This window comes from Columba livia, chromosome Z, assembly GCF_036013475.1.
Source record: "Columba livia isolate bColLiv1 breed racing homer chromosome Z, bColLiv1.pat.W.v2, whole genome shotgun sequence".
NCBI classification, from domain to species: domain Eukaryota; kingdom Metazoa; phylum Chordata; class Aves; order Columbiformes; family Columbidae; genus Columba; species Columba livia.
Window position 1 is genome coordinate 78788334 of NC_088642.1, and position 20759 is coordinate 78809092.

Sequence of the window (20759 nt, forward strand, 5' to 3'; positions counted from 1 at the left end):
GACCCACCACCACTTTCAGCAGAGATGAGAAAAGGCTAAGTGGATTCCATCATGTGCTTTAATTTAATTATTGAAGATTTTCCACTAGACACTTTTTGTCAAAGAAAACCCCCAATACTCAGTCAAATTTGCACCTGATGGAAAACTGAAAAGTATTGTTAAAATAATTGTGGAAAGACCAGGAGGTAAGAAAAAGAAGAAGAGATTTCAGCAAAATCCATATTCAGCTTCCTGTATGGACACTATATTGCTATCCAGAATAGAAAAGAAACCTTTTTGAAGCATTGAAGAAAAAGAAAGAATCATACTTGCACACAGTAGATGTAAGGACTCCAATTTACCCTCAAAGTTAAAAGAATACTGGAGACTATTTTTTCCCAGCAATATTTGCTTTTCTCTAACTTTGATGTAATGAATTACAACATGATTACTTTGATGCTATGGCTAGGATGAAATTTCAGAGGTAAAAACAAATTGCATAAAAATAGGAACTAAGTAACTACAAAAATAAGTTTCAGCAACAGGAGCATAAATAGGAATTTATACTTAGTGAAGGTATGCAATGCTACCATTGACCGTACAGATTTGCCAACAAAGGAAAACCATGTGGGTTATCTCTATCAAACAGATTTTTCTGGATCAGTAATGGATATTAATGTGTCCATCAGTTTTAGAGGTTAAAAGTTTTGTGCGGTATTTTTCCGCAAACAAAATTTCTAGGTAACTACACCTAAACAAGGGCAGATGAAATCACATTTAGCATTAATACCAGAAAACAACCATTGATACAAAGGAAAAACACTTGGATTAAGAGTAATTCCATCAGCTTTTCTTGGCAAAGTGTGCATTTTTACAGTTTTAACTCTACTTCATTCCAAAACCTCACTTGCACCATCCCGAGTCCCAATTTGCGTACACCATGACAGAAAAACATGAAGCTTTTCTCTCTCAGTACTGCATTGCTGCCGAATTTTTCATATCTGCCTATCTCCTCATTTATTTTGAAGCAGAGACGCCTTTGCGTAAGTGACATGGTGGCCACTGATCCTCCAAGCTGCAGGGGTGAATCCACGTGGGGTGGCTTGTGGGCTGGTGGCATGGAGACATGCTATTTGCCTCTGATCTTACAGGCAATGAATGGCCACCATTCCCCTGCTGAACTCTGAAGAAGCTGGAAAGCAAACTCAGTTGTGATGAACGACATGCTGTTTTTCCTTCTATCACAACCAGAGGTAAGACCCTGTAGATATTCTGAGTTTCCAAAATAGATGTCACCTACTAGCATTGCTCATTCGCCTCCTATGTATCTTACATATCACTGTACCAATGCCCGAAACAGGGGCTTTGCTGGACTCTCCACCTGTCGAAAGCAGCAGGACATGTGAATCTTGCCTCAGCGGGAAGCTGATCACTGAACATATTACATTTCCTTCCCCATCTGAAAACTGCAGGTGGGAGCTGTGCCAAGCCTGGAGATTTGAGTTCTTTTAAGGATCATGTAACCATGTTCTATTCCATTTTCTGTTTAGTTCACACAGATTTTCACTTTTCATATCTTGGCTTGAATTCCAAGCCCAAATGAATCTCCAAAATGTGAATCAACTTTAAAACCTCCAACTTTTACAAGGTTTATGCCATATGCACCTGTAATTCTACTCTGTGCTCAGTTTGTTAACTGCTGCAAACCTCATGGCAGTTTCATTATGAGTTTGCATGGCTCTAAAGATGATTTTCCTCTTACTGCTCATTTCGGTGCCCACGAAACAGTAGCCCCAGACTAGACCAGGCTGACTCAGATGGCAAGCCATGCTCCATGATTAATCTATTTTGAAATTAATGGCCTATATCTTATAAATATGAAGCCTGGGAATACAGTATTTTCCAATTGGAGTAGTACCTGAAACAGAAAAATTGTTCCTGTGAGTTGGCTATTGGGAACTTAGTTGAGCCTACTGCAACTGTAAATCGTTCTTTTTGTATATTTATAATCATTAGTGCTTTTATTGACAGTGTTTTTCCATAATTTTAATGGGTTTTTTTTGGCCATAATAACCAGTGATTTGTTTTCAACTTTCTTCTACTGGATTTTATTTCTTTTATAGTACCAATTCCTTACCTGCAAATTATTTTTTCATTTCTGTGAGGACATAAAAAAGAATGTGTATTATTGACCAGACTAGGAACATAAGAGCTATAGAGGTTACTTTGAGAATAACAATGTGCTGTAATTTTTCTTTTAAGGCTTAGAAATGCTGAAATATGCATTGTCATAGGCTTTGCCATACGTAAAAATGCACATAAAAGTTCTTCCAACACAGGAATAGTGGATTTTATTTTTAAGATAAGTATTTTTTCTCCTCTACTTTTTTGTGAATGCCTATGAGTGTATATTACTGAAAAGGTAGGGTCATATTGCTCCATCAGTATGAAGAATAAACAGGCAGAAGACAGGCAGAAGAAGGAATCCCTGACCCCGCTGTAACCTTCCTGCCTCCTCACTGAGGGTAACTGAGGGGGACCATGAGTAAAGAATGACACAGCACCTGAGAAAAGCAGATAAGTAGGTTAAATTAAGAAAACAAGACAAGAAAATTGCCACAACAAGGTGGTTCAAGCTAAAATGAGACGTTACAAGGTCAGGTTGCAGAAGCCTTAAAATAGGGTTGAGTTCATATTGTAGTTATTGACACAACTGAAAAGTTACTGTTGCACTAAGTGACTTATGTATTAAGGAGTTGATTAAATGTGTAAATTATGCTTGTTGGGTCCTAAGGGCTTATCTGAATATTTCACAATGAGTTTCTGTCAGGTGTCTGAGTAAAGATTGTATCCTCTACTGCCTAATCAAAGTAATATTGAGAAATGGATTTTCAAAGGGTGACGTTGCTGTACAGTACAACTGCAGCAAGATGAAAATGTACCCAAAGGCATAGTGCTGAGGAGTTTGTTTCAACATCAAATGCTGAGAGATCAGTCTCATTTTCTTGTTGTGCTGAAAGGAAGAACTACAGTTCTGACATGTTGAGCCTAATTTTGCACATCTTTGTGCCTTACACAAGATGCCTGCACAAAGAAGGTTTGCAGCGGAAGGGTAAGAATGTGCTTTTTTGTTTGAAGACTCAATATTACTAGTGTTAGAGTTGATTAATGTTCCTCACTAGATCATTGAAATGTCCAGGAGAACATTTCAATTTTAACAATGTGTTCTGTCATTTCTATAACATTTTCTGTGTCTTTGTAATTTCATAGCAATACACTACACAGAAATGCTAGCCAGAAAATATTCCCAGAACATTGTAGCCTTAGCAAACCTTAATTAATTTCAGCAAGAGAATCAAGATGGATTTTGTCCAATGCAAATATAGAAATTGCGTTCCATCAATGATAATCTGAAATAGGTAAAAATGTATATAAGGCATCACCCTTACTATTGGCACATTTAGCCTAGCTCTCAGCTTTTATTTAACTCCTTAAATATTTTATTTTTACAGCATGTTCAAAAAAGAACATGACAAATTACCTAGATTCAGTTAATGACATTGTTTAAATTCCCATTTAAAAAATGAAATTTTCCCTCTTGCACATTCAAAATACATTCCTAATCTGTTTCTATTCTAAAATATTTCTGTAATTCAGGGAGGTCACAAACCAAGTATTACCAGTAACTTCATATTAAATTGATATTTTTCTTTTAGGTACAAAGCTTTTTCTACTCTTCATTTTGTTTGAGATTAACCACACATTATTCCTTAAACCAGCAAGGACACTATATCAATAAGTTGACTATCCTGAGTACATTAAAAAAGTGAATTATTTTCTCTGAGGGTAATACTTGTGTACACATATACCTACACATATGCACTTATACAAAGAACTATAAAATACCCTTATTTTTTCCATGCAAGTCCTGAACTTGTCATCTAAATAACGACAAACAGGAATGCACATATTTACTGTATTTTTGTTTGTTCTATCCTTGGCATATGAGCTGAGAAATTTAGCTTTTAAATTTTATGACCTTTGAAGAGAAACAAACAAGAAATATAACAAAAATTAAAATATATTTTTATCTTTGCCTTGAACATGAGTTAAGGGATGGTTTCTGCTCTCTTGATTAGACTGTGGCTTGATTAAAATTTTTAACTGGTGTTAAGTCTTGATTTTATGCCCAGGCTGTGTCCCCTGCCATTCCTTTGTACCAGCCCAGCATTTGTGTGGCTGTGAAGTTCACTGGATCAAACAACTGATCTGGTTAATTAATTACCTTTTTTATTGCCCTATGAGTTTTCGCCAGGACAAGGCAAACAAGTAAAATAGCAGACCAGAACGAGCAGACATAAAAACAGCAAGATGGGCAAAGAAGTGCTAAAGCAAGGCTCCTTCATGCAATAACATAGCTGGAATGTGTCGGTTTTCAAGGAATTGCTACTTTACAGTATGATGCATTGAAAAACAGGGGTAGGGGATTTTTGTTCCAATTCCTTGACAAAACCAGAAATTTTATTTGGATATTTCTGGAAACTGAATGCAATTACAAGAGCTTAACTATTTAATAAAGTGGAAAGAGAACAACACAAAACCTGTCCTGATGCAATTTAAGGTCATACTCTACAGGTCGTCTGGAAATCTTGCAAGTTTGCCATGTGCCTTAACAGAATTTCCAGTACATACTGGCAAAATGAATGCAAATGGAACAGAAACTCCCATATAAAAAAGAAAATTATTTTTGTACCAATGAACGCATATCTTCTTTTTTGCAGATGATTATACTGTACTTAATTTAAATCCTGGAGTCTGTAGTTCTGGAAACTACATTTCTTTCTATAGTTCATTGTTTTTCCTAATGAAAGTGGAAAACATGCATCAACTAAATAAAAATGAAAGGTTGGTAGATGTCAACATAAATCATTTACATTTTTAACTACAGAGCAATTCCAAGAACACACAAGAAGAATCAATATGGCCAGTTTTGTTTTACAGGAATTTGCTATATTTTACATAACACCAGTATCTGCGATCATAAAACTGTCATATATTCAAAACAATCAAGGATATACTTGAAACCAAACTTTGTATTGAATTAGTCACAGAATTTGTCAAACTGATTTTTTGAGCTATAGGGAAAGTTTGATTCTCCTAAATCTCATTCAAGGAGAATTTAATGGTAATCAGTGATTTAGGAAACTCAAGTCCATGTTGATTCCTGTCAAGGAAAGTGTTTCACAGTCGCTCACTACAAGCGTTAAGCCAAACCATATTGCCAACTGGCCCTGCTTATAAAAATCTCATGCCCTGAAAACTAAGTTCACTAGCAGGCAACCTGGAAATGAGATGTTCTTTTAGTGGGATCACGTTTACCATCCAACAACAGTCCAATGCTTAACAGTTTAATTTTAACAGGGTATTTTCATAAGATAAATTTACCAGAAAGCCTGTTACCAGGTTATTAAATTAATTAAATGGTTAAGTTCTGATTCCTATCCATATTTTGAAGAGACAGACTTCTTGGAAAATAAATTTTAGCCAGATGTTATGCTTCACCCTGAAACATAGCTTTTATCTCTTTTGTTGTGCCTGAACGCTACTTGTGCGGTTGTCCTGTGATGTTTGTTTTGTGTAGTGTTTTTCTGAACCTAAGCATGGAGTCTTTCAGAAGCCTGAACCCTGCTGAGCTGTGGAAGACAGAGACATCCGAGACTCATCGAAGCCTGTGAGCATCAAGCGGAGGATTTCAAAAGACAAGAAACTGAAGCCAAAAAGTGCAACAGCTGAGGACACTGCCTTGGAAACACACAAGTGAAATACAGAAGACACCAAAAGATGTAATATAGTCTCTTCCAAAAATACGGTGAAACCAGTTATTTCTCCTGTGCTACAAATTGTGTAAGTTGCAGGTGTACTGTATTCCTGGGAACAATTTTAAAAGAAAGGAAATTCTAAAATCACAGTGTTTCAGAATGCTTAGGATGACACTATCCAGCCTGGGAGTACAAGGTTTCGTGTAAGCAGATGTCTTGATATTCTCTTTATGTCTAGACCTGTCAGATTTTTAGATAATTTTAAAATAAAAATGACATTGAAAGAATGGGATTTTTATTTAAATAAAAAAATGCCACTTTGATTTCCACAGAGAGGAAGGCAGAAGATGACCATGTACAGCACAAAAACATTAGCGTACTAAAACATAAAGCACAGGAAACAAATGAAAATAATGTGAACGTACACTGCTTAGCGGTATTTCTGACATGCTAGACAAACCATATTGGTGCACTTGCTCTGAATGTAGTCCTCCTACATATGGGCACGTGAAATATGCAGAAAAGGAGGTGAAGGGGCCATAGTATATGTAAAAAAATATTTACAGTGACTAATTTGATCTCTAGCTTTAAAGAAAAAGGATGAGAAAAATTGCCATATGCTTTAATGGCAGCAACTCTTGACAATCAGCAAAATGCAGCTCCAAAATGTACAATGGTGAAATTGTAACATGTCCACTGTGTGGTACCATCTGCTAGACTGAAGGATAAGAAAAAACAAACGGTGATCAAAAATTACCTGTGGAATTCACAAATTATTGCAATTCACAATCCACATTGCTGATGGGAGGTTTTAACAATATGGATTCATCCTGAATAATGCAAACAGTCTGACACTGATGAAAGTAGCTCCCTGTTGCCTGCAAGAAAATTTTTGTGATCCAGAAACTAAAATGCTCAAGCCCAGGAGAATATATCTTGGGAGCAGTACTTATTTATAGAGACTCCAAGACTAAGGAAAACTTAAAGGAGGTAATCATAATTGATAGCTTGAATTCAGCACAGAAGCAAGAAATAGGTTGAGTGCAAGAGCAAAAGGAAATGCAGCTGCATCAAGTAAATGTTGAGGCCTTAAGAAATCTGGAAAGTAATAAGAAATTAATGTAATTTAGCTTTTGCTTTCAGAGCATGGGAAAAGGTGCTCTCTTTCTATTCTGTGTTTACTAAACATCTGCAGGCAAATTTTGTAAATACCATATGCTCAGTGAAGAATCTCTTAACAGGTTGCTAAGCTTATTCCAGAATATTTAAATGTTTTGAAGCCCTCAGTCTGCTTGTACTACACATTATTTTGACTTCACCTCATCCTGTGCTTTCCGGCAAGGAGAAGCAGCTGGTTTAAATATAATTTACGCCTGAATGGCTAAAGGTATCAGGAGCTAATAAGAAAGAAGAAGACTGAATATAACTCTCTCCAGAACAGAAAAAAACCAAAACAAAACAAAACCAAAAACAAACAAATAAACAAACAAAAAAAAGAGATCAGGTCAGTGCTTCAAAATGAGAAGAATATGTAGATAAAACAAAAGGCCCCAAAAGAGCAGAAGCATTGTTGAGGTGTGTGTGAAGCACATCAACTGGCCACAAGATCACGTCCAGGTTTTCTGATTACTTTATTTCACAGTTGAGCCCTTAGAAAGCAACTCCAAACACCATCCATGCCAGAAGGAGGCTCAGAAGATGGCCAAAGCAGTCAAAACATGTTTCCAAACTCATAAGGCATTTTAGTGCTATTTTAATACTCAGTTCCAGACAAGCCTTCACCTCTTGCTTCAACTGCACTAATCAGTAGCAGAGACTCTTGAGACTATTCAGAAGGATTTGGGGTGGGTGTCCCACAAGTCTTACAGGACCCGTCTGTAATACAACAGCTGTTTCACATCTGGACAATGCTACACACGAGGTAAAATGGAAAGGAATTACTTAGTAAATTACCTAAGATAAATTAATTTTGGTGGAATGAAATACTAGAATTAAAAAAAGAAAAAAAAGAAAACCTACTTGGGGCATTAGGAAAAACAGTCTGACAAACTGTGCCAAGTGGATGAGTAACACGACAAATGACCAGCACAGAGCACTGATATTTGGGATATTGCAACTAGATATACTACTAGAAAATGCATACTGGAGAATAAGCTTGCAATGACAGTAGACTCCATGATATATTTTTTCTCTTTTTATTCTCAATCTAGGTTATTATGTGATGTGGATTAGCAATCTTTGAGCTTTGTGAGCTAATTCAGAGACAGCAATCAGTAATTTACATAATTAGTATAACAGTATTTAATTATGTGATTACTGTAAATATGTGTTAGTCTCTAATGGTGTAATTAGAATACGTAATTACTACTTGTAATTACATAATTAGGTATGATGGCATACTAAACTTCTCATAAAAAAAGTGCATATTTACAAGCACAGCTATAGGAGCTGGTATAGCACACAATTATATTGGTGGTATAAAAAGTTACCATTTTAATGCCAGCTGTACTGAAGATAGATCAAAAGTAGATGAATGCTAAAAGTTTGTGAACTGTGCCATAGTACCAGAAGAATGTGTTGACTTTCCTGAACAGGGGTAGTTCAGTGACTACAGTCACTACAAGCATTATTCCCATCCTTAATCATCTGTTAATTATTGATAACTCTTCATACACTTAGCTGAATGACATGAATATAGAGAGTGGTATAATGGAAGTGTTAAAATATTTACATTGCGTAGCCTTTTCTAATTACTGATTTAAGTAAACTATTACTTTTCTCTTAAGTCCTCAAAACACATCCAATTTCACACTCCTCGCTGGTACTGTCCCACACACAAGAGATTGGTGATACTTCCATATGCAGGTCCCTACCCAGACAAAGTATGTTACACATAAAAAGTATATTTACACGTGGTTACATATACATTTATAAAAATAAAAGAAATATTAAATAACACATAATGATCTGGAAAATGCAATGATAGCTTCAAGTCATAGCTCTGACTACCCCATCTCTAGCAAAACAGGAGATTTGTCTTATGTGTTCTATAATCTGAGCAATGTTCATGATGCAGCCAAAAAACCAAAAAGGATTAACTCTGAAGAGATGGATGAGATTCCTGGTAGAATTGCAAATGGTAATTTAATTGTATCTTATAACCTACATGAAGTGCTTCACCAGCAATTTGTACAGCAAACTTTAATAGATGTTCATTTTTCACAAGTTTTTTAAGGCAGCCATATAGGATTGTAAAATTTCTCAAAACAAATCTTAAACTTTGATTTCTTTTTAGAATTATATACACCTTGCATTGGATACCTCAAATCTTTTGCCTGTTGCATATATAAATCTGGGAATTCAGTGAGGTTACTTGAAAAAATTCCGAGCTTGTCATTTGTGATTATTGGTCCATCATGTTTTTTTCCTCCCTTCTCCCACATGTATCCACAATAGAACACAGAAAGATGATTCATATTCTTCAACTTTGTTATGGTTTCATTTACAGAGTATTCAGTTTGCAATGTATTTTTTTTTTCCCTGCTCCACATAGCAGATCTTCCCTGAACTACAAATTTACTTTCTTGAATGTGGATGACTCCAGTATTTCAGATATCTTGAATGCCATATATAATACTACAAATGCTAATACACAAATGCTTTCAATTTTCTGCATAAGGTACCAGGCTTGACATACCTTGAGACTATATTAGCTTTTCCACAACACCATCAAATTAACATTCTTTGTCTTACTTAAGCACACAGGCTTTCTTCTCTACCATGAGCCTCTAACATTTATTAACTGTTCAGGTATACTGCATTTTGTACTATACCCATTTATTCAATTTTTGATATTTTAGTCTTTAAGATTACCTAGCCTTTCATATGTGAAGACCTCTTCTGTAGTTATAGCTTTAGGAGTCAGACCTTTATAGTGCATTCACAGTCAATGTTACCAGTAAAATCATGCAATATCGTTCCCAAGACAGATTCTGGAGGAACTCCACCAATGACTTCTCTGAAAAACAGTATTCCCACTTTCAAAGCCTAGAGATGTGTCAGGGAAAGTAACATATATTTTTGCCCTACTCCTCCACTTGTTAATATCTGCTAATAATTAGTGCGAATACAAGATACTAGGCAAGATGAATCCCTAGCCTAAATCAGGTTTTGTATTTTTCTGTTTTACGCTATTTACTCCTTGTTTGACTCTTGGATACTAATTTTGCATTTTTCAAATGTTTCCACCATCAGATGCTTTATGTGAATGCATAACAGATTTGTTGTCTTAAATTTCCTCCATTTTGAAAAGAATAAGATGGATATTTTAAGCATTATGTATTTGTAGACTAGAGAAATATTTCTATAGTCATTTCTATATAAGAAAATATTGATTTATTTTATTAAAAGTTAGACATAAAGACATGCAATACTTACTCTGCTGGCAGTTTCTTCCCATAAATTCACCTGGACATTCACAAGAATAGTTGGCAACAAGGTCCGTGCAGATTCCACCATTCTTGCAGGGTTCAGCTTCACATTCATTAACATCTGCAGGAAGTACACAAGGTAATGTCAGGATCAGCAAAGAGAAATTGTAAAAGTAACAGTTGTGAAAGCAATAAAAAGGGCAAGTGTAGAGTCCTACACCTGGGAAGGAATAACCCCAGGCACCACTACAGGTTGGGGCAAACCTGCTGGAAAGCAGGTCTTCAGAGAAGGACTTAGGAGTTCTTGTCAACAACAGGTTGATCATGAGTCAACAGTATGCCCTTGTGGCCAAGAAGGCCAATAGTATCCTGGGTGCATTAAGAAGAGTGTGACCAGCAGGTTGGAGGAGTTTGTCCTCCCCCTCTTCTCTGCCCTGGTGAGGCCACATCTGGCGTACTGCATCCAGATCTGGGCTCTTCAGCTTAAGAAGGCCAAGGAATTACCGGAGGATTCCATGGGAGAGCTATGAGGATGATTAGGTGCCTGGAGCATCTTTCTTAGGAGACTGAGAGAGCTGGGTCTGTTCAGCCTGGAGAAGAGAAGCTGAGAGGGGATCTCATCAATGTTTATAAATATCTCCAGGACGGGTGTCAAAAGGATGGACCAAACTCAGTGGTGCCCGACAACAGGATGAGGGGCAATGGACACAAACTGAAACACGGAAGGTTCCATCTGAATACGAGGAGAAACTTCTTTACTTTGAGGGTGACAGAACACTGGAACAGGCTTCCCAGATAGGTTGTGGAGTCTCTTTCTCTGGAGACACTCAAACCTGCCTGGACACATTACTGTGCAATCTATTCTTGGTATACCTGCTTTAGCAGGTGGGTTAGACCAGATGATCTCCAGAGGTCCCTTCCTACCCTAATAATTCTGTGATTCTCTAATAAGCACATTTTAAAGCACTAAAACACAACATACTTGTACAATTGACATTAGAAGATATACATTCTTTTGCCCAGCAAACATGGTCAGTAAAGGATGTGATTAAACAGGGCATGCTGTAGGAAAAAAAACAAAGCAATCTCATATAAATTTTAGCTACTTTCATACACCTACTGAAGTTTTACTACGTACTGTCATAAAACAGGATTTTAAGTTTTGCTCAGGGATTTTCACTCTGCCTTCCAGAGGACATCAGGGCCACAGTTTCGGATACACCAACTAGACTACAGTTTGGCCTTCAATAAACAAATTCAATTAGTTCTAACACGCTACTCATTAGTGATCCTTGCAATTTCAAGAAATAAAGTTACTTCTTTATCAACAGGTGCCAAGTAAGAATGTCTCTCAGTTCTTCTTAATTCATTAAACATCTAATTGACAAGCTTGTTCAACTCTCTAAAAAATTTCCTTTCTGTGCATTATTAGTGGGCAAATTGAAACTAATCGCTTGATCTAGAAGCTTGTAAATTTTATTAAATTCAAAAGACAGAAAAGGTGGTAATTTTCCTTTGAGTTTCCCTTTTCCAGCATATTGTGTCAAACACTGCAAGAATAATTCTCCCCTGTGTTTTCCAGAGTAGTAACCTTCAAGTGTAATATCAGATTCATTCTCTCAAATGCAATATAGTATTTTTCAGTCATCACAAATAGGCAGATTAAGGATAAGGATATCTCATAATCGAAATTCTCCATTCCTGAATTTACATTTACTCTGTATGGAGTAGAAATGTTATATGGATTTTACACATTATTGTCTCAAAAGGCTGCATTGATGCATACAGTTAAATATTTAAAAGATGGTAAGCTCTTTTTCACTCAGACTTGAAGTCCTATTGTGTTAGACACTATAAACCACAAACAGAAAAGCAGTCTTTAGCTTGTTCTATAATTTTACTTCACCCACTGTTGATTAAGTGTGTGTGAACTTTGGATACCATTGCCAATAAAGCGCACACATGCATAGCAGAGAAATAAGTTCAAATGACAAGACACTTCACTGACGCAAACTAGTTGCATTATTTAGTGGGCAAAATGCCCTCTGAATTGAAGTAATACTCCTGTTTCGTTAAATCTGCTTTTGTCCCCAAAATGCAAACCCACTTTGCACTGGGCTATACAAACCCAAGATGCTACACAGGTGTCTAAACTCAATGCAATAAGGCCTGTGCAGAAGAAGTAGAATTCAGCTCTGTCAACAAAGCTTCTTGATTTCTGGTAGTTGAGCATCTAATTTTTCTACTTTTAATTTGATGTTTTACATATACAGGCTGTAGCAATGGGCTGAACAGTGACCTCATGAAGATCAAGAAGGGCAAGTGCAAAGTCTTGCCTCTGACCTTGAGGAAAGGCACCAGTACATGTCGAACTGACCAGCTGGAGAGCAGGCTGGTCAAAAAGGACCAGGGGATCCTGTTGGACAACAAGTTGTCCATGAGGCACCAATGCACTCTCAAGGCAAAGAATGCCAACAGCTTCCTGCACTGCATTAGGCAGAACACTTCCAGCAGGTTGACGGAGGTGATTCTTCCCCAGTACTCAGCACTTGTGAGGCCACACCTAGAGTTTTGCATCCATTTCTGGGCTCTCCAGTATAAGAGGGACATGGACATACTGAGGAGAGTTCAACAAGGGGCCATTAAAATAATTAAGGGACTGAACCACCTTGCCCATGAGGAAAGTTTGACAGAGCTGGCACATTTAGCTTTGAGAAGAGGAGAGTCAGGAGGAAACTCATCAACAAATATAAATACCTGAAGGGATGGTTCAAAGAAGACAGAGTCAAGCTCTTTGCAGTTGTGGGAAGGACAACAGGCAAAGGACAGAAACCAAAACACAAGACTTTCTGTCTCAACATCGGAAAGGACTTTTTTACTGTGAGGGTGACTAGGCAGTGGCGCAGGTTTCCCAAGGTGTTTGTGGAGCCTTCATCCTTGGAGATATTAAAACACCATTTTGATGTAGCCATGGGCAACCTGCTTTACATGGCCCTGCTTGAGCAGAAAGGAGTGGACCAGATGACCTACAGAGGTCTATTTTACCCTCAACCTGACTGTGAATCTGTGATAATTTTCACATTGGTATAAACAGAAATACAAGGACAGACCTGCAGATAAATGTGGAGTCTAGTTTCAGTTCTTTGAAGTAGAAAAAAATCAGATTTTTATACTGAAATTGATGACAGTTATTATCTCTGAGCTTCTTTTTAATCCTTTTTGTCTTACTATTTGTTGCCTATAAAGATATAATGTAATGGACTAATAAAAACTCACAGCTGAATTTCTGTTTGTTAAAGAAGAAGAAGAGTAATAGCTTAGTGTGCGAGAAATAAAACTTACCAAGGGAAATTACCAAAGAACAGACCTGCTTAATTCTAAATGAAATTATTTATATGTACATATAAAATTTAACAAGATTTTTCAGGTCCCTATTTGCCTTTTTAAGCAAAGCCCATTAACCTTACGCTTTCATCAGGTTATTTGTCATTGTAATACAGGCTAACACATTTGTGGGAAAAAATATCAAGGTCACTGTGAACTACAAACATTGAGTGAACACATGAACTATCTCTTACTTGGTGAAATAAAGGTAGCAATTTATTCTCTTAAAAGCTTTTCTGTGTAAAGATAATATCTCCTCAAGATTTTTTTTTTTTTTCTAATTTGCCATTCATAGCGAAATATGTAGAAAAAAATGCACAAAATTCCAGTGTATTTCATATTGTCTATGTGATGATGTAGAAAATAGACTGAACCTTAAGTATCAGATAATTTTAAAGCTATCCTCATATTCTGTCCCTGTGGAGAAATTAGCAACTATCAGTACAGAAAGATGGAAGGTTTTATTATTATCTTTGATACTTGGATTTTTTTTCCAATACTTTGAGAACCTTTAGTCTTATCAGTTCAAACAAACATGTCATATTTGATGAATGAGGGAAGACTAGCTCACTGTAGCATAATGTTTGATACCAGAACAAACATTTATAAAATCAAAGAATGTCAGGGATTGGAAGGGACCTCAAAAGATTATCTAGTCTAATCTCCCTGCCAGAGCAGGAACATCCAGATGAGGTTACACACGAAGGTGTCCAGGCAGGTTTTGAATGTCTCCAGAGTAGGAGACTCCACAACCTCCCTGGGCAGCCTGGGCCAGGCTCTGTTACCCTCACTGAGAAAAAGTTTCTTCTCAAATTTAAGTGGAACATTTTGTGTTCCAGTCTGTAGTCATTGTCCCTTCTCCTATCATTGGTTGTCACTGAGAAGAGCCTGGCTCCATCTTCCGTATTTATAAACATTAATGAGGTCACCCCTTCAGTCTCCTCCAAGCTAAAGAGCCCCACCTCTCTCAGCCTTTCCTCACACAGGAGATGCTCCACTCCCTTAATCATCTTTGTGACTCTGCGCTGCACTCTCTCCAGCAGTTCCCTGTCCTTCTCGAACTGAGTGGCCCAGAACTCTGGACACAATATTCCAGATGTGGTCTCACCAGGGCAGAGTAGAGCGGCAGGAGAACCTCTCCCAACCTACTAACCACCCCCTTCTAATCCATCCCAGGTACCACTGGCCTTGCTGGCCACAAGGGCACAGAGCTGGCTCATGGTCACCCTGCTGCTGTTCCTTGGGACTCCCAGGTCCCTTTCCCCTACTCTGCTCTCCAACAGGTCATTCCCCAACTTATACTGGAACCTGGGGTTGTTCCTGCCCAGATGCAAGACTCTACACTTGCCCTTGTTATATTTCATTAAATTTTTCCCTGCTCCACTCTCCAGCCCGTCCAGGTCTCTGGATGGCAGCACAGCCTTCTGGCAGGTCAGCCACCTCTCCCAGCTCGGTGTCATCAGCAAACTTGCTGACAGTGCACTCTATTCCCTCATCCAAGTAATTGATGAATATATTGAATGGTACTGGGCCCAGTATCGACCCTTGAGGCACTGCACTAGACACAGGCCTCCAACTGGACTCTGCCCCACTGACCACAACTTTCAGGCTTCTTTCCTTCAGCCAGTTCGCACTCCACCTCCCTACCCCAGCATCCAAACCACACTTCCTCACTTGAGCAGCAAGGATGCGGTGGGAGACTGTGTCAAATGCTTTACTGAAGTCAAGCTAGACCACATGCACCACTCTGCCATCATCTATCCACCATCTATCCTTTAGTTGGAAAAATAATGAACTGAACTGTGATGAAGAAAGAAGCGTAAGTTTTACAGAATTATTGAATTTAGTATGCATTATTTCATTTGAATACACAGATATAGAATATTTAATTAAAAGTGTAGTTCAGATAGCAATCTTATGCATTGAAGTAACTGAAACACAGATAGCTGTGCACTAATGGAGAACTCAGAAAAAATAAAATAAAACCTACCAAAAAATCCAAACCCAAAGAAACCAACACCTTCCATCTCATTGCTATTCCCCCAAGATTTCTCTACTGGAGGTGGATTCCGAAATCAGTTGTGTTACAAGAACAAGCAAACATTGACTACTTTCTGAAAGCAGAATGTTCCTTGAATAACTGCTTGAAGGGCTAAGACACTTGATTAGGAAGTAAATGCTATGCTAAGGCTTCTTTTTATCCTGACTAAATTTACATTTCATACCTTCTAAGATAAACCATAACTACAAAGCTATTAGCTACGCTTCTGTTGGAGGCACAGTCATTATGGACCCTGGAACAGAAGCACATTGTCAGAAACAGGGCGAGGAAGAAAAAACTTCACTATATTACATGGTGATTTGGAGAATCGTCATGAGGTAGAGTTCTGTGGTTTTTTTTCTTTATTTGCTGGATTATATATATATTTTTAATCCTCTATGTATTTAATAAAACATGAATAAAAACCAATACTGTACTTGCAAACATAATATAATTAAAAATGCATAATCCCCATTTTGGACTCTACCTGCATTTTTCTGAAAAATTACCCTACATGAAATTAGTATATAAGTGATGTAAATGTTATAACCAAAAATTTAACTATTGCTTTCAGTAAATTGAGTTCTTCAGCAAGCTACTTGCTGTAAACTTGACTTTTTGTGATGAAGGGACTGATAAGCTCCATCAGTTGTTTTTTGCCACCTCAGCTTGCATTTTGGCTGCAAATGCTCACCAGTACCTTGTTCCTGTCCCCTGCCTGCTTGTTCTTTACACAGCCCAAATTTCTTGTTCCTGCCACCTGAACCCTTGTTTTAGTTCCAGGACTACCTATCGCAGTACAGACTTCATGAAGTTTCCTCCTGCTGACAGGCACATTTTTTCCTTCTCCTTTGATTTCATACTTATTTTGGCTTCCTGATCACACTTGGTCTGCTCATCTCAAGTCTAAGTCATGTTGTTAATCAGTCTTCTGTCTTGACAAAATGGTTTGTCCATCACAGCCACAACATCTAGGTTCAAGTGTCCATACTGGAAGTCAGCTTGGCCTTTGTTAGAAGCATTGATTAGACAAAGTCCATTTATGACTTACTAATACTACAAATATTTTTTTCCATAATAAAGTTAATGTGTGTGTAAAAACCAGATAGGAACAGAAGATTAACTGGTTATAACCTCTGTATCGTAACTATCTTCTATGAAAACCAAACCACACACTGGATAAAGATCAAGTGACAATTTGAGAAACAGGACCCCCTCCCAACACACCTCCCTTTTTTTTTTTTCTTTTAAAGGAAACAAAAAAAAAAAATTAGAAACTAACCTACCCAGTTCTATTTCAAAATAAAAGTTATTGATAACTAACAATGTGATCAAATACATTTACATTTGGAAACTGATAAGGCATAAAGTAGAAAAACGTAGTATGGAATAACTGTCTTTTAGCTGAAGCTTACTCTAGGCTTTTTTTATAGTTGTTTGGTGGTTCTTGTACATTTTTTTAAGTCTTCTCTGTATTTTTTTCTTTATTTTTAGTGATTCTGATTGAAACACACAAATAAGCAGTATAACATTCGGGCTACACAAAGTGTATGATATCGCTTGCAGAACTTTGTAATATCTATTATTATTTAAACATGAACTTTGAGATGTTCAAATTTTTATTATTTCTTTCCTAACAAATGCCATTACAGTTAGATTATATACTCTTGTTTGTTATTACAGATTTGTACCAATTAGCTCGAGCACCATATTTTTTATGAGACATTCAATGGTAAAGCCCCACTGAAAAGTTTTATTTCATAAAGAATCTGACTCAAGAGTATCAATAGATTATCATATGGTTATCTTAACAGTGAGCTACTCAGTTAAATAACAAAATTTCAAGGGTTATAGCAATTCATCTATAGAAGGACACATCTTCTGTAAGAGTAGGAGACTTTTGTTAAAATATTTACCCTTTGCCACCTTCCAAAGTAATGAAAATGTTATTTCTCATATTCCTGTGGTTTAATAAAACAAACCTAAATTGCAAAAGGTCTCCTAAATGAAGACATCCTCTCCTAGATCAAGACAACATTTTTGTTCTAAAAAGCTAAACAAAATTAAAAATTTGTATTGAAGCAGAATAAAAAAGGAACACCAAATATTTGCAAGCACAGGTAGATCATCTTCAGTTTTTGGTTAAAATATACAAAAGTGATACATAATTATCATTATAATTATTAATTTTATTATTATTAATTACAGGTTTAATAAAGTTTTTAACCTGTTTCTGAAGTTTTTTGCTATATTTAGTATAAACAAAAAACTAAGCTATATCTTCAGCTGTAACTGTTCCTTGATTTAACCAGGATTATACAAAAACGAGCACTAATACATTACTGGTACAAACCTGGTGTGAAACATTTAAGAAGAACTGGAGCACATTCCTGTGAAATTTGGGAAATTAATATAAATCTGATCTGGATATATTCAATGTGTGTTTGACAAAGGACAGACATCTGTTAAAATTCAGTGGTTGAGTTGCTTTTCCAAAGCTTGTTTCCTGAGCACAGAAGGCTCTAAAAATGGTGTGCCAAGTAACCTGCAGGAAACTTCAACTATAATGTCATACTGAAGAGATTCACTTTTCAGATATCCTGATTATCTGATCTTCAAAAAGAGTAGAAAACAGCTTTACACTTGAGATGAAAAAGTACAACCCTCTTGCTCCACAGTCTTTATAAGGTAAACATCATGTTACGTACTCTCACTGTTCTATTTAAAGTTTTCCTTCTGCAGATATTCGGTACAACATGATGTGGTAAATATCTTCCAGAATAATACAACAAAGAGCTGCGTATTAGACCTTTTCCCGAACCACTCAGGACAAACATGTCAGATAGTTTATTCTGTTAAGAAGAGAGTCACTGAAGTAGTGTTATGAAGCCAGAAGAGGCATTCCAAATAAGCAAGCCAGTGAAATACAAATAAATTAGAATTTTTGGCTAGACTGTCAGTCAGAGCTAGAGATACCCTCATAACCAGCAATTACCTTAACATCTAAACACATAACAAAACAATTTTGGGAAGACTTCAGTTGTTACTATCAAGGGTTCTGTCAGAAAGTGACTCTTAAGCATCCTTCCTAATATAACAGGCTATAACTTGCTTGCCTTTCAAAGCAGTTTTATGTCATCTTGAGTTTCTTTAGACTAATTTATGACTTTTTTTTTTTTTTTTTAAATTGTGCCACTACAATAAGCCCTTTCAGAAAAAAAAAAAAAAAAGAAAAAAAAGAAAAACAAAACAAAACAAAACCAAAACCAAACCCTTTTCCCTTAGTTTTGAAAAAATCAAGTGTTATTTCTCCTTGTAGTTATTTCTCCAGTAATTTTAGGCCAACTTGTTTCAGGAAAAATTTCAATAAACAACATGCTTCTGAGTTCACACTGATTTGTAAAGAAATGCAAGGTCTGAGATACTTGAAATGAGAGATTATTTTGAAGTTTTTTTAATGATGTTTTCTTACATTTTTTTCTTACATTTGATATGGCAAGTAAAACCTCTAATTTTGACAAAACAGCATTTTGTTAATGACTAATTTGTTTCCCAGTAGTTCATTTGTCATGTTTTCTACCTGTAACTTACACCTCTGTTCAAGGTAAAGGTGTTATAGTATCAGGGAATCAGTTGCTGCATTTATCTATAAAATAACATTTAAAACCACATGTATTATCTACAGCATATTCTTAGCTTTCATGTTCTGTAATGGTATTTCCTCTCTGCAACCCTCACTTGAACAAAAATTCAGTTCAAAGTTTTTCAAGTAATTTACAAATAAATTTCTCTATACCACTAACTGTTTTTCAGAATGTTAAGATTAAACTGTAGAACCAATTATAAAAATTATAATAGCAAAAATATCAAGAAAAAGACCCAATAAAATATTTTGCAGAATACTATTATTCTTTTAGCATTTTGAATTAAAACCAGAAGGAAAAAAAAAAAAAAAAAAAGAAAGAGTTGCTAGGAACCTACATGGACAATCTCTATGAACACTGCAGAGTTTATACATTACTTCAATATACACACTTTTAACATTTTTTTTGTGCTATGCACATCTTATAATGTCCAGGTTTTCTAGCAAGAGAACAAATATTAATTATTTCAGTGTTTTTACGCTCCAAAAGTTGTTTTCCATTGTTTTTCTTAGAAAATATTGAAAACTATGTAAAAGAATGGCAAGATCACAGAATGAATTTCATGAAAGTCTAATGGGAGCGTCTAGAGAGAGTATAAAGGTGTCTTCTGACTTCAAAGGACATTGAGCAGATTCTAAACAAAGGAGGACTCTACAGGAATCTTCACTGCAGTAACTACACATATTGTTGCTTTCACAACAATATTTGTGGCTTTATTTTCATATTTTTTTGTGTATTTTGAGGAATACTTTTAATCTGAATTTCAAAAACTCCCACAAAGTACATGAGAAAACTCACTATAGTTCTGATGATACAATGAAATCTGAATTCATATAGGTGCTTACTGACTGTCTTGCAGAATTTTTAGCTTTTAGTTATAGTCACTGAAAAGGTATTACAGTTTACTCCATGGAGCCACACTTCCAACAGTGGACTATCTCAGTATTTGTTGATTTTCTATTTACCTGTTTAAATGCATATTTAATGGATTTTCAGCTGAGGCAATCTAATAGAAATTTGGAATAACATTCTGAGGACCTTTCTTATTAGTTTGAAAAGAATAATTACTTGAAAAGTTTTTATATAAATTGTAGTAGATCTCTCATTTTCAGTTATTTTTAACATATACTGGCATGCAAACTTTCATCCCATTAAGTAACTTACCACATAATTTTACACTGTAGAAGCATGTCTTCAGGGCAACAATTCTTATAGTTTCCAATGGACCTTATTAAAATAATTGGCTATTTATATAATAAGCATTTTACAAATCATTTTGACTGTAGTTGCGAAGAAGAAAATCTTATTAAAAAGTGAATCAAGTTGTGAATCAGTTTTTATTACAAGCAATGCTCCAAAAATCTCAGCTTCCCAAGTAAACTGAAATTATCCAGCATTAAACTGTAACTTCTAACTGGATTATTTGTTAAAATAGCATAGCTGGGCTCATGGCAAGAAGTCC

At 36.2% G+C, this 20759-nt stretch overlaps 1 protein-coding gene across 3 annotated transcripts in view; it reads right to left on the reverse strand.

Annotated features, from left to right (window-relative positions):
• Positions 1 to 20759, reverse strand: part of EDIL3 (EGF like repeats and discoidin domains 3) — a 254738-nt gene that overhangs the window by 90655 nt on the left and 143324 nt on the right. For all 3 annotated transcript variants that reach the window (XM_065046489.1, XM_065046490.1, XM_065046488.1), the window contains one exon: positions 10236 to 10349. In XM_065046489.1, coding sequence (XP_064902561.1) covers positions 10236 to 10349 — 114 coding nt within the window. The remainder of the gene's footprint in view (positions 1 to 10235; positions 10350 to 20759) is intronic.